Genomic DNA, 14,149 nt, shown 5'->3' on the forward strand with positions numbered 1-14,149 from the left:
CTGTGTGACTTTGAACATGTTTCCTGGTCGTTCTCTGACTTTGAACACTTTCACTTTCTGATTGCACAAATGTTCCACCTTTTCTCAGAAATGTTCTGAATTTATTTAATGCACTGGATGTTTAATTCCCACAATTGCTACTGGTGATATACTCGTTGTTGGTTTATTTATTGTTTTCTAATGAACTTGGATGTTTTTCAGTTGTTGTGTTTCTCACTTGAAATATTTTCCAAATGCAGTTTCATGCCGATGTGATCTCGTGAGAATTCAACAGCAAAATAAGCAATTAGATTTAAGTAATGATGCAGGAAGTCAGCGGTCGAAGCTAACCAGCAACCAATCTCAAGAAAATGCAGCAACCAGACTTTGATTTATTTATTTTAGTCTTAAAGAACAAGTATCAAGTCTTTCATTGATTTTTAATAATCAAAACAAGCGAGTTTGTGGCTTTAATTGTCCTATTTCAAATAACTTTTTATTTAAGGCAGGTTTTTGTTTTCTCTTTCACTGTTTCTGTCTTGCAGAGGAGAAATAGAGGCGTGGGGGTGTGGTATCTGTGGTATGTTTAAACTTACAGTGTCTGAGAGCCAGAGGGGAGGGGCAAGCTCCACCTCTCCAGGTGTCTTCACTTGTCCCTAATGTCTCAGTTTGGCCTTTGACCTCTAAGAGTTCGGTTTATGCTTTTCAACACAGTGACACACTCACATACACACACAATTCTAACTGCGTCACTGCACTTTACCAAGGTCTCATCAGCTTATACTTTGTCAAATCCTCCCTTTTCTCCTGCCAATACATTCAGAAGTTAGTCAAATAGTTCTGCTTCTTACTCTGCTATTTGCCACAACTTGACAGCACACTTTTTCTAACTCTGTTCTACCAACTCTCACTCTTCCACACACACTTCAGAGAAACTTACCAAAGCTTTCTATTGTCTACGGGTCTACACGCACAATTCTACACGGCCGTTTTATTTCACTCTTCACTGTAACCTTTAAACATTTTTGGCCTCCTCTGTTTGAAATGAAACTGTTTTAAATATCCCAATGCACCGTTCATGAACCGATTACCTCACCAAGGAAAAACTTCATTTGCTCAGGTGACATTTTGTCATAGATTTCAGTTTATTCATTGCTCATATTTGCCTCGATTGTACATTGTCATTCACAAAGAAGCACCAGAACCACAGTGATATTTTCTGGTTAGCTGTTAGTGTTTTCATTTTTTAAATTTTTTTATTTTTATTTTTTTTAAACTTCAGTGTTTTGAGCCAAACTAACCAAAACCATCAGAGCTTGAGTTCCTGCATTGTGCTGTAAAGACATACAGCAGAAGACACGCAATTATACACAGACTCTCTAAAGTGGAGGAGCATGCAATGGTGCCAAATGGTGGACATTTAGTGCAGGGAGACTGCTGTCTACCTACACCTATTGGTCAAGCTTCCCCTCATGTCTGTCTGGGGCTACTGACCTCCATCTTTTTGTAGCTTCTTATATCAGGATTAATTTACTTTTGTTATTTGTTATTGCATTTATCAGCTTCATTGACTCTGTTTTTCTTTCCACACCTCCGTCCTTCTGGAAACCAGTGTGGCTGGTTTTATAGAACAAACATGTTATGATGTGCGTTCTTGACACACTGTAAATCCTTCTTGTTTGTTCCTCTTGGGTTTCTGTGTGAAAATAGTCCCTTTCTTCCCTCACCCATGCTCCTAGAGCACCATGCTGAGCTTATATAGCGTACTAATCCTGCCCCCAACTGACATTAGCTTCTCCCTTGTCTTTGTTCATGTCCAGTGACTTAATAGAGTACTTTGTAATTTGATCTATGCAATTCAATTCAAAAGACTCTTAACTACATGTAGTATAAAGAGCATATGTAACCCACCTGGTGCGTGTTTCACCAACCCTGCAGGTATATCTAAGGTCTAGGCTCTAAGAGGAGACAGGCACACAATGGAGCAGTAAAACCAAAACCAGATAACATTTAACGTTACTGTATTAAATCTTTTGTTCAACTTTTCTATTTTTTCCACTTCCACTCAGAACCATAAACTTCCATAGATCTTTCTTTCTCCCATCTACAGTAGTACAATTTCCATTGTCTTTGTTACTAGAACATTTAACTTTGTAGTTCGGCCATGAACAAAAATGACACCCACAACTGGACAAATTTCACTCCAACTAAAATATTTCAAATTTGCAACAAAATTTGGCTTAAACAATTACGTTCGAACACAGTGTACTTAAATCACAAAATTTAAATTGTTGGGACCCAACCAAAAAGAACAATAACCAACAACAACAAAAATCTATGCTTTGCATAAAGACAGCAAGGTGAGTATGAATTGGTCTTTGGTTACTCAACCCAAGTTTAAGAATTGTAGCTACATGCCATGGTAGGACATGAAAGAGTACAGGTGGAAAGGGAGAGAAGAACAGAGGAGCTCGGTGAATCATTGGAAGGCCCCCGACAGTCTCACCCTATAGCAGCATAACTAGGAGCTGGTCCAAGGCAAGCCTGAGCGAGCCCTAACTGTAAGATTATTAAAAAGGAAAGTTTGAAGCCGACTCTTAAATGTAGAGACGGTCTCTGCCTATTAGACAAAGACTGGAAGATGGTTCCACAGTAGAGGAGCTTGATAGCTTAAGGCTCTGGCTGTTAGGATCCACTAAGCTGTCCCTTCCTCATGTTCCCTTCTCCCCTTTTCCCTTGGTGTTATTTGTCTGTCTGTCTGTTCCCCTGTCTGTCTGAGACTGGGCGTGCCTCCTACACTCTCTGCTGGCTCCATATAATCACCTGCACATCAGGCTCATCAGACCTGCACTATTTAAGGTTGTCTTTCTGCATCACTGCTCGCCAGATCGTCCTGATCTCTCCTGTGTGGTATGTCTTATCTCCATGTGATTGTCATAGTAGAAACTATTTGGAATTCCCTCTTTTGACTTTGCCAAGATAGAACTCTTGTTGGATTTTTGTTTTTGTGCCCCATGTAGAGTTTCAAAAAAGTGTCAAATGATTGGGTTGAGCTCATGTTAAGTCTGACATGAACAGTACAGACACTAGCTTGTAGAAAAACGTCTTCTTGTCAGTTTTCACTTTGATGGATAAAAGAATAAAAACAGCTCAAGTTGTCCTTACTTGAAAACTGGGTGCGTATCTGTGACGTCCGTATTCAACATGTATTTGCTCTGCCCTTCAAGCGTCTCCAATCCTGATCGGTCGTGTTTCAAAAGCGACCCGCTGAGCTTTGTTGGCTTGCTCTGATCAGGTTTGGTCATTTTCCCTTGATTTTTGTGTTTCTACCTCTTGCATTTATTGTTGATGTTCGACTGGGAGTCTGCTAAGGCTGTTTTGTTACGTGTGTGTTAATTAGGAAGATCAACAAGGTTGACATCGTTACCTCCAGACAGGTGGGAGTGTCCCAACATAAAAGAGGCCAACTGTGACGGGCTCTGAGACCTCAAAGGTTAATAATCATGGCAAAGCATTAATTAGACATTCCCACATTTTCATGTTTCTACCACCGCTCTTTACAAATGGCAAACATTTTGGCTCCTTCTGTTATGAAATGGTTTTAATTATCCTCATGCACCTGTGGTGGAAATCTTTATAATAAAGAACAGTCACAAGGATCTGCCTTTCTGGAAGTGTATTAAAGCATTTGCAAATGGCTGAAGAACAACACAGTCAGCCGGTACATCTTCTACTGTCTGGCACTTTTATCACATAGCAACAGAATGTAGATCAAAGATTCTAATACATTTTGCACACCATTTATATATTGATTATTTTTATAAAGTAAAAAAAAAAAATCACTTTTAAGATATTGATTATTAATATTTGTCTTATGCATTGTAAACAACAAAGAAGAGCATCAGAGAGTAGCCAAAATATGATATGATTCTATTGTATCATGATGTTTTCTGGTTAGCATTTACAACAGGAAAAGGTATTTTAAACAATTGTTACAACCTAACGATGAAATATGTTAAAATGTTTTATCTCTGTGGTTATAGGATGCACATGCACTAGACAACACATCAAAGCGACACTGATTAGCTCATGAAACAGGAATAATCTTTAAAGTTTCAAGCTCAGAAAAGAAGTACAACCTGTTACTATAACATATGAATGAACAACAACAAACATCAGCTCAATGGTAAAATTTTGTTTCAAAGAAGACATCTGTTTCATCTGCAGGAAGATGTGACTTTTTACAGATATACCCTCTCTCTGTTCTTCAAGAGTCGTGGCTCATTTTAAGTTTTAACTTTTCTTTTTGTCCAAAACTTTCAAACAATCAGTTGACAACTAAAAAAAAAAAGCTCCTAACAAAGCACCTTGTGACTTCAGTGATCCCCTGACTTTACATGTAGTGCCACCAGCAGGTCAACGTTTTAACGTATCTTGAGAAAAATCTCAACATCTGCTAGATGAAATGTCAAAAAAAAAAAAAGAAGAAGAAGTTTGAACATTCCCAAAGGATGAATGCTACTGACTTTGTGATTTTTTCGTTATTCGTTGTTCATTGCTCATATTTGCCTCGGTTATACATTGTAATTCACAAAGAACCACAACTGTTTTGGCAGAAGCGCCTGTCAAACAAGTGACATTATACATGAATTAAGTGATATTTTCTGGTTAGCTTTTACAGCAGGAAATTGTGTCCAGTGTTTTAATGGAGGACAAGAATTGTTTAAAATATGACTTTTTACAGATGCACCCTCTCTCCCATCTCCAAGAGTCGTGGCTAATCACAGGTTTCCATTTAACTCATTGAATTTAAGATACTCAGAGCTCCATTACTGACAGCCTCTGCTGTCTTCAGTACAGCCTCCAGTGGTGTTTCTGCTTCCTCAGCTTCATAATATCCTGTAACACCTCCCATCACCCCTCCCACTACAGCAGATACCCCTAAACCTATGCCTAATGATAATCCAACTGCTCCTGCTCCTGTTAATACGGCTGCTCCTCCTAGTGTGGCTGCTCCTCCTAGTGTGGCTACTCGTCCTAGTGCGGCTACTCCTCCTGCAATTGCTGCTATGCTTATTATGGGCTCTAAAATTGTGACAACCTGTCTAACAAACGCTACGCCACCAAAAAAACCTCCTAACAGCACACCTGTTCCAACACCTGCTAATGTGACTAACAGCCTTCTGAATACGTTCCTCCTAGCCTGCCCCTCTGATCTGTGTCTCATTCTTGATGACAGTCTAATGCGCTCCTCCTCTTGGTTTATTATTTGCTGCACCGCTTGTAGCATCTCATTAGTGTAGTATCTTCCGTTGTTTTCCCTCACCATCTCATCTAGTGTGTTTAGTAGCGCCTTCACCTAGAACCTATTGCTCCTGTATTCATCCTCTGAATTTCTGTCCCAGTATCTATTATCAATGACGTGACACCGGCCGCCACACCTCCTCACCAGGTCACGCATCCTCCTATTCTGTTGGACCAGATCCTTGATTGTCTGTCCTTCAGGGAGCTGGTCGCCATGAGTGAAGACAACTGTTGCATATCTGAACACCTCTTCAGAAAAGTACCGGTTTATACTAGTGAAGACAGCCTGCTCATGCTCTGTGAATCTCTCCACTTTAAGCACGATGAGAAGAGCGTGAGGCCCAGGAGCGCACTCCAGGATACACCTCATGATCTCAGACTTCAGCTCCTCCTCAGGTCTGTCTGTGTCGAAGAGACCTGGAGTGTCGACCAAAGTGATGCTTCTTCCATTGACAGATCTGGTCTCTGCTCGGCATTCACTTGTTTCAGAGCTGAGAGTACTGCCGACAGTGAACAGCTGCTCTCCAACTATGGTGTTGGCCAGGTGGCTTTTCCCAACTCCAGTTTTTCCCAAGATGACAATTCTCATTGTGTTTGACTCTGAAAGACAATAATTACACTGTACATTTGGCTTTTGGGAGTCTTCAAATATAAAAACACTCATATAATCACAATTAGAATAAAAACTCTCATTGACCAACAATCACAATGAACACACTGAAGCAGTTTATACTTATAAAATAGCTGCAATACCGTAAGAAGGAAATGAGAAACGGTGTCAGTGCATAAAAAGAGACCCACAAGCACATTATTGAACATCTTATGTTATCTAAGCTCTTCTAACAGTCCCAGTAACTGTTTCACAGTGTAAACTAATCTGTTAAACATGTCAAACAGCACAGAGTTTAACACATTTTTTATGGCAGGACGGTAGAAAGGATCTGCCCTCAAAGAAGACTCACAAACACTGAATGCATGCATGTGTGCATGCTATTGTGTGTGCTTAAGATATAATTATACAGACAAAACAAAAAGAGAATCATTATGTCTGATATGTATTACTTGTCTTATCAGTTTTTTTATAGCAGCGAAGAAGACTCGTCCTTTCACGAAGGAAGCTGCACGCTTGGCTGCTACATTTATTAGCTGGCACTGATTCAATCACACGAGTTGAGTCATTTCAAATGTGATCACTTCAAGGATAACAGCAGTAATCTTTACTCACCGTTAGAGGAGGAATCAGTGAAGAGGAGGAATCAGTGAAGAGGAGAAATCAGTGAAGAGGAGAAATCAGTGAAGAGGAGAAATCAGTGAAGAGGAGGAATCAGTGAAGAGGAGAAATCAGCTGGATCTAGCAGACCACCACCCTGTGTGTCTTTTCTCCTGTGCTCTGACTCTGCCTTTGTTCTCCTTTTACTTTCACTTTCACTTTCCTGGAAATGGTGGGAGAGGGGTGTTCACAAAACTGGACTGGACTGCCATCAGGCATCCAGATGTGATATTACATGGAATTTTCCTGAAGCACTATGTAAACGACGTTAATATTACCTCTGCAGTGATTGTTATGTGGGTGTGATGTCAGACGATGTAGCGCTACACTGTCCCCTTTTAGCTTGTCTCCACATTTTATTTTGCAAGGCGGCCGCTGTTTCCTCCTGCCGTACTTGGAGAGACTTCCACGCCGTTCTTCCGGCGCAATGTTTAACTTAAAGGTTGTGGAGGGTACAGGTAAATGTTTAAACGGCCAAAGTATCGTCATGTATATGCATGGAGGTTACTTTTAAGGTGGTGTACTTTCTAACTGTGAACAAACATTTAAGTTCATTTAAAGCAAGATACGTGTAATACATTGCACTGTTGGTAAGGGTCATATTTGTTGTAAGCTTCAGAAGCATTTTATTTGCCATAGGAACGAGTACTGTAAATCTGTATGCGAGTTGTGAAGCTACAGGAAAGTGTTTCTCTGTTTATCTCTTCTGTAGTTTTCACGGTGCAACACAACGAAGATGAAATAAAGACACCTGTGTGAAACTCTCTGCGTCTTGCTTATTTGAGCCAAGAGGCCGCTACACACTACACCGCATCTTTCTCATTCTGACCTGTGTAGACAAAGGAAAGGGATGACAAAGCTTTTTTGTTTTAAGAGAGTTGAAGTCCCTCCTGCGTTCGTCCTCCATGTTCCTTGACCCAGAGGCCACGTGGACGGCACCTTAAGGGACGGTCAATTCTTTCATCAGTTAAAGACACCAAATGCTCATCAGCACGTGTGTTAGCTCACTTTACATTGCAGTGACATCATGAGGATGTTAGCATGCTGCCATTAGCTGTGCAGCCTCACAGAGCTGCTAGCATGGCTACAACTCCAACTCCATATGTACCATAAATTGATTACCAATTAAAAACATTTGTGCTCCAGTCAGTTTCTTTCATCGGTTTCAGTTTATTTATTGCTCATATTCGCCTTGGTGACACATTGTGTTTACACAACCACAGCTGTGCTTGCAGGAGCATCACGAGCCTGTCAAACAAAATGATGTTATATAAATATTAAGCGTTTTAATGACAGCCAACAGCATACATGGGCTTGATTTAAATAATCTTAAAGGTCGTACATATGAAAGATGTGAAAAGTGTTTTATTACTGTGGTTACACTTTACACAACATCCACTAATCAACACATCCAACCAGCACTCTGGCTATCTCATGAAGCTGGAGCAAGAGATTGAAGTACAACCTATTACATATTATATATGAAGAAACATAAACACGAAAACAAGATTTTCATGCAATTAACAGGGAGATACGACTTTCAGCGATACATGTTCTCTCCCTTCTTCAAGAGCCATGACTCGTTAGAGGTTTTGTAATGGTCAGTCTACGACAGACATCACAGGTGGTGCTGCAGTCAATGCCCTCCTAAATATTAGTAATGACACTGCGACAGCCAAAGATGGTAACAATGCGCTCTTTGCAAAACCTGCCAATTTGAACAAAAGCCTCATAAATGCGCCTCTCTTAGCCTGCGCGCTGGTCTCTGTCTCTGACATGTTTCCTGCTCGAAGCATCTCACTGGTGTAGCATCTTCCCTTGTTTAACATCACGACTTCATCTACTGACTTAAGCAGCGCTTCAATCTGGAACTGGTTGCTCCTGTAGTCTGAGTTTTTGTTCCAGTATTTATTGTCAAAGACGTGACACCGGCCTCCGCACCTCTTCACCAGGTCGCTCGTGAACTTATTCTGGTGGACAAAATCCTCAATCGTCTCTCCTTGAGGGAGCTGCTCACCATGAGTGAAGACGACTGTTGCATATTTGAAGACTTCTTCAGAAAAGTACTGATGTACTTTGTTGATGTCCTCCTGCTCCTGCTCAGCAGTGAATCTCTCCACTTTAAGCACGATGAGAAAAGCGTGAGGCCCAGGAGCGCATTCTGTGATGCACCTCACGATCTCAGACCTCAGCTCGTCTTCAGATCTGTCTGAGTGAAAGAAACCAGGAGTGTCGACCAAAGTGATGCTTCTTCCGTTGACAGACTTGGTTTCTGCTTGACATTGACTTGTTTCAGAGCAGAACATGTGGCCGATCTTGAAGCGTTTCTCTCCCAGTATGGTGTTGGCCAGGCTGCTTTTCCCAACTCCGGTGTGTCCCATGATGACAATTCTTTTTCTCACTGAAAGAGAAAAATGTCCATCAGTTACACTGTCTTCATTCTTCATTCTTCAAGACAGGAGCACCTTAATCAATGCATTTCATTTAGTATAAAACATAGCCCAGACCTGAATACATTTCATTTGACAGGGTGTGAAAAAGGATCCACCCTCTTTCCTGCTACATTTAACATTAGCCAGTACTGATTTGACTGCAGGAGTAGAACGGCTTCAAATGTGATCACTCGAAGGGTAAATCTTTACTCACCGTCCATGTCGATAGAGGAGAAATCAGTGCAGAATAACAATCCTTCAGACCCGGCAAACCACCGCCCTGCGTCTTTCCCCTGTGTTCTGACTGCTTTTATTCCTTTACTTTCACTTTCCTGTTTGAAGCTGTGCTGGTGGGAAGAGGGGCGTTCACTTCCCCTCATGTGGCCAAACAAAGAACTGAGCTACACTGCCCTCAGGCGTCCAGACCTGATATTGACTGTTACAAGGAGGTTTCGTGAAAGTTCACAGCAATGTTCTCATGCTGACATTTTAGGACATCAACAGCAAAGCTTGCTGTGAAGTTTACTGTTACTCAGGGAAAAGTGTGGGAGAAGCAAACGTTTTGGCCTCCTCTGTGATGAAATTCTCTTAATTATCCCAAGGCACCATTCATTCACTTCCCTGATCACATCCACATGTTAACACTCATATCTGTGCCTGAAGGAAACGTTCTATAAAGATATTACTGTTCATTAAAACGTCTTATTCAGAGCGCGGTGCTCGTGTTAAGGGATAAGAGGTAAACTTGACTCTCAGTCCACAAAGTTAATACAGAAAAAAGTGCATTTTTGCCATTTTATTTCCTTTATTTGCTCAAATTACATCTTTCAAAGACAAAAGGACAGCAAAAGTATTTCATCATAAACCTTACAAACCAAAGAAAATACGAAGGACATGGAACAAATCTTTGTCGGGCTGTGATGAGAGTGCTCGTATGTTACACAAAAAAGCTTCACCATCAGCAACCGGAGTGCCTGTGTGTCTCAGATACAGTAAATACATTTCTTCCCACTTCCAAAACACCTCTTCTGCTGTTCGCCTGGGCTCCAGTGTGTTGACTTCAGTGGATTTGAACAGCATTAGAAGCTGCCTTTGTTTCTGTCACACCATCGTGTACAATCCCACATTTACATCATTCACGTAATACTTGTGTCGCACATTTAGCGCAGGTCAGTTCACACGAGAAGTTAAATACTGTCATTGCAGGTATCTGGTCATATAGTATAAACATCGTGTAAGGGAGTTTTTCTTGGGCTTTCATTTAATTTCAGCGTTTTACAATCGGACGGTAAACAAGAAGACTTTGAAATTCAACATCAGCTACACTTTTCTGCAAAGCTCTTATCCCCTTCATTTCTGTCATTTCACTCAATGTGTCTCCCTCCGTCATGTCTTCTCTTCTCAGGCGCTCACAAACACTAGCCTGGCAGTGTAGGCCAGGTCAGCGAGGTAAAGCAGGAAGTTGAGGGCAGTGAACACCGCCACAGTGATCAGCTTTGACTGATCACTGCGGCTCTGACGCTGGTACCATTTGTCAAACTGGAACACGGGCCAGATGATGGTGGCAGTCAAGTACATGATAACCGCCAGGAGCCCGTAAGCTGACAGGAACTTGGAGAAGGGGATGGGGAGACAGCCGGTGCACTCGCCCACACACAGCACCACCACGGCCATGGAGAGGATGAAGCAGATGCAGTACACGGCCATGCACCACTCAAGCGCTGGATATTGGTTATACGACACAGGGTCGCTGACCAGGATGAAGATAATACAGGCCACAAAGGTCTGGCACACCTTCAGCAGGCCTGGAGCTGTAGCCATGTATCCTGCCACCTCTCCTGGCCTCGCTTTAGACAGGCTCACCTCCCCCATGTAGGCTACCGCTGCCAAGCAGGAGAAGATGGTGGAGACGATGCGATAGCTGCGAGAGTCGCCGTAGAAATGCTGGTTCCTGAGGAAAAAAAGCGGGAAGATGATGGAGGCGGAGAGGCAGAGGAGGGCGGCGTAGCAGGCGATGGTGATTGGAAAATTGGACCAGGACACCGGGGCTCGGGTCTGGAGGCTGAACTGCTCCACCAGCAGGACCAGCAGGGTGCAGGCGAAGCTGAAGGCCCAGCAGAAGATGCACCAGTCGGCCATGCCTTCGTGCGGCAGCAAGGCTCCGTGTGCTGCGACACTGAACGCCACGCAGGTGAACAGCAGGGCAGCGACACGCACCCATAGCAGCTGGGAGGTGGGCAACCAGATCAGTGGCATGATGGGAAATCACAGACAGGAGATGTTGCTGGTCTGTAGTCCAGGGAGGGTTAAGATGAGGCTTTATTACTGAAGGTGAGATCTTGTGTTGGCTGCTTGTCACACGCTCGGTCAATGTTTGTCACATATTCTGCAGAAAGACAATAAAAGTAGAGAATAATCAGAATAACACTGAAGCAAAATTTGGTGAAAAGATGATGTGATTTTAAAATATGTACATGCAAAAATGCAAGCCAGGTAGTACTGTGCAGTATATCTGGGGAATACAAACATCCTATGATGCTTTTTGACTGGCATGTCTAGGCTCACACCAAGGTTGTGTAAAGACTGGGGAATGTGTGAGCAACTGCTATCGGCAGTTCAGGCTGTGACCTGTGCAGGGTATGAAAGAGGAAGTGGAAGTTTGCCTGCTTAATCTTGAAGGAGTTTGGAAAGTCCCTCAGTCTGTAATGGAAGTGGATTCGCAGCTCTAGGGTGGAAACAGTTTGAGATTGGTCCCCTCTAGTGGCCAAACTCTTAGTTTTACTTCAGGTTAAGACCCTTTGATTTATACAGTTGAAAAAAAAGAAATCACAAATTTACCTCAGATCATCGTAAGTTACACATGGAAAGTGGGTTGAGTTTCTGTTCAGTTTCTCCACATGCTGTTTAAAAGTGAGCCTGCTGTCTGGACAGATTTCCAAATATTTACAGAGATAAGGTGAGATAAGGAAAAAGTTCACACACATACACACAAAAAAAACTGTATGCGGAAAAAGAGGAGGAGAAATCTCCCCTTTGCACAGGTTTCCTGCACTTTGGGAGGAGGTGGAGGCTTTTTCTTACACATGGTGCCACTTACGTTGCTTACACAGAACATAGTGAAGTGTGACAATGCACTTTGTGTCACAGCGTCTGGGTGCCACTACCAAATTTGAACAAAATATGCATTTCTGGCGTTTGACAAATTCAACTGGTCATACTCTGGTGAGCTGCAGATGCTACGATTACAGGTCAGAATGATAAACGTTTAACTAAACCTGGAAAGGCCAGGACCTGCTGCTACTGAACAGGCCCAGGGACGGTGCATCGTTCCTGCAATCTGCCCACTGAAACCCCTGAAGACTGCTAATTTCATTAGTCGTTCAGCCATTAACTCCAACGCCACACTTCCTGTTCTCTCATGCACAGGAAGCAGCTCTGACGAGCAAGCGGCACGTCTGCAGGAACTGGTAACACAAACCAAACGAGCACTTCAATCACTTTGTCAGACATAACGGGAATCACGCCTGGAGGGAGAGCTGGGCTCTATCCAGCTGAGGTCTCAGTTGATCACACAAAATAATCCTCTGGTTCAACACAAGCTTTCATCCACTGTCTTTCAAGTTCCTGGTGAAATCTGAGAGTCTGAACATTCTGCTCATGCTCGCTCACTAAGTTTCATTCCTGGAAGAGATGGCGGTTAATGTCTAAGCTAGAAAACCAAACCCACTGAGGGATAAGGAGAAAGATGTGGTTGTGGTGTGTGTGTGAGAGAGAGAGAGAGAGAGTGTGTGTGTGTGTGAGAGAGAGAGAGAGAGAGAGTGTGTGTGTGTGTGAGAGAGAGAGAGAGAGAGAGAGACCTCTTACCCTTGCTGACAGGAAACCAAGCTTTGGTTTGCTTTTCTTATGTGACAGCATACCATGCAAGCCTAAGAGCTGGGTCTCAATATAAATAAACCTGGGTGCTACTGTATATCACAGCACATATACTGTAGCCTAAATGTTACAGTTGATGACTGTCACTGGGACAGAGAGCGCTTCTTAAAACTACCTGAAACCTTTACACGTTCTGTTATATCCTGTTTTAAGAAAGTAAAGCTGCAAGCAAACACAGCCGCATCATAATGAAACCAAAGGAAGAATATTTATTTTTTTAAGGTAGCCTATATTCTTCCAAATAGCCACGCTATACGTGGCGTATTAGGTGAGTGATGAAACGGTTTTCCGTGCCAAATAGCGGACATACCGCGCCCAGCGCTGTGCCACAGCAATCAGCTCCTCCTCACGGTTCCAGGAATAAACCGAGATAAACTCTCGCTGCTAACTCTCTGAGGAAATGAAAAAATACAAGTCTGAAAAATGTTCTTACCGATTTTTAGGCTCGGATTTGGCTTTCATGTTTCTGTGAGAAGTTTAAAGTTGCTGGATCTCCGTGCGCACTCGGCGGCGCATCCCCCTCATCCACCAACACCTCACAGCAGAGAGGATCCCACGCCCCGCTCAGGCCATATTTGGTAAAGTGTTGAAACCCTCTCCAAGCCTCAGTGAGGCCCTCTCCTCAAGTGCTCCTTACTACGTCGGTTAAAATTATTAATAGTTTTTTTTAAAACAGTCGTGCGTCTGAGTCAAATTCCCATCAGGCTCGGCTGATGAACGCAAATGCAAAAATGAATTATTTTTGCGTGTGTGTGTGTGTGTGTGTGTGTGTGTGTGTGTGTGTGTGTGTGTGTGTGTGTGTACCTTTTTCCTTGACTGGACTGGACTGATTTTTTTTCTTAGGTGACGTTGTGCATTAGAAATCTAACGTCTTTTCCTGAAGGGTGGGCCACAAACAACAGCTGCAAAATCGTACATAGACACACGGTCGTTAAACATGTATTACGTGAGATATAATGCTGTAATTAAGAATAAAATGGTAACTATAATAATGTGGAAGTGATAAAGATTAGTTGTTATGAAAACCTGTAACATGGATGTGATTAATACTGCAACACTTTTACAGTAGACTTCAAACTGAAAATCTGATAATACAGTTGTATAGCTCGAGGTTGTGTCATAAATTGAAAAGTAGCTTACATAAACAATATTATCTTTTCACAGCGCTTGATGTAAAACATAAACCTAAACAGCTGTTTTGGGATGCATATGTTTCCAGTGGATCCAATGT

The 14,149-nt window shown here is 42.4% G+C and overlaps 2 protein-coding genes and 1 pseudogene across 4 annotated transcripts; all 3 read right to left on the minus strand.

Annotated features, from left to right (window-relative positions):
* Positions 1–4,774: 4,774 nt before the first annotated feature.
* On the minus strand, positions 4,775–6,654 carry LOC143317453 (GTPase IMAP family member 7-like; annotated as a pseudogene). The gene is made up of 2 exons (XR_013076663.1): positions 6,509–6,654; positions 4,775–5,883 (listed from the first exon to the last, which is right to left on the minus strand). The product of XR_013076663.1 is annotated as a GTPase IMAP family member 7-like (transcript).
* A 1,058-nt stretch (positions 6,655–7,712) lies between these two features.
* Positions 7,713–9,326, minus strand: LOC143316813 (GTPase IMAP family member 7-like). Its single transcript, XM_076724511.1, has 2 exons — positions 9,200–9,326; positions 7,713–8,954 (listed from the first exon to the last, which is right to left on the minus strand). Exons 1-2 carry the CDS (start codon positions 9,204–9,206, stop codon positions 8,155–8,157), a joined length of 807 nt encoding a protein of 268 aa, XP_076580626.1. The 5' UTR covers positions 9,207–9,326; the 3' UTR covers positions 7,713–8,154.
* A 441-nt stretch (positions 9,327–9,767) lies between these two features.
* On the minus strand, positions 9,768–13,455 carry LOC143316733 (myeloid-associated differentiation marker homolog). 2 transcript variants are annotated; one of them, XM_076724350.1, is made up of 3 exons: positions 13,352–13,449; positions 11,824–11,908; positions 9,781–11,371 (listed from the first exon to the last, which is right to left on the minus strand). In XM_076724350.1, exon 3 carries the CDS (start codon positions 11,239–11,241, stop codon positions 10,387–10,389), a length of 855 nt encoding a protein of 284 aa, XP_076580465.1. In that variant the 5' UTR covers positions 11,242–11,371; positions 11,824–11,908; positions 13,352–13,449; the 3' UTR covers positions 9,781–10,386. The 2 variants fall into 2 exon arrangements, with proteins under 2 accessions (XP_076580464.1, XP_076580465.1); XM_076724349.1 differs by lacking the exon at positions 11,824–11,908 and having other exon boundaries at positions 9,768–11,371; positions 13,352–13,455.
* Positions 13,456–14,149: the final 694 nt, after the last annotated feature.

The sequence above is a fragment of the Chaetodon auriga genome, chromosome 24, assembly GCF_051107435.1.
Source record: "Chaetodon auriga isolate fChaAug3 chromosome 24, fChaAug3.hap1, whole genome shotgun sequence".
NCBI classification, from domain to species: domain Eukaryota; kingdom Metazoa; phylum Chordata; class Actinopteri; order Chaetodontiformes; family Chaetodontidae; genus Chaetodon; species Chaetodon auriga.

Coding starts and splice junctions, on each gene's coding strand:
- LOC143316733 (XM_076724349.1), bottom strand. CDS start 11,241: ATGCCACTGATCTGGTTGCCCACCTCCCAGCTGCTATGGGTGCGTGTC.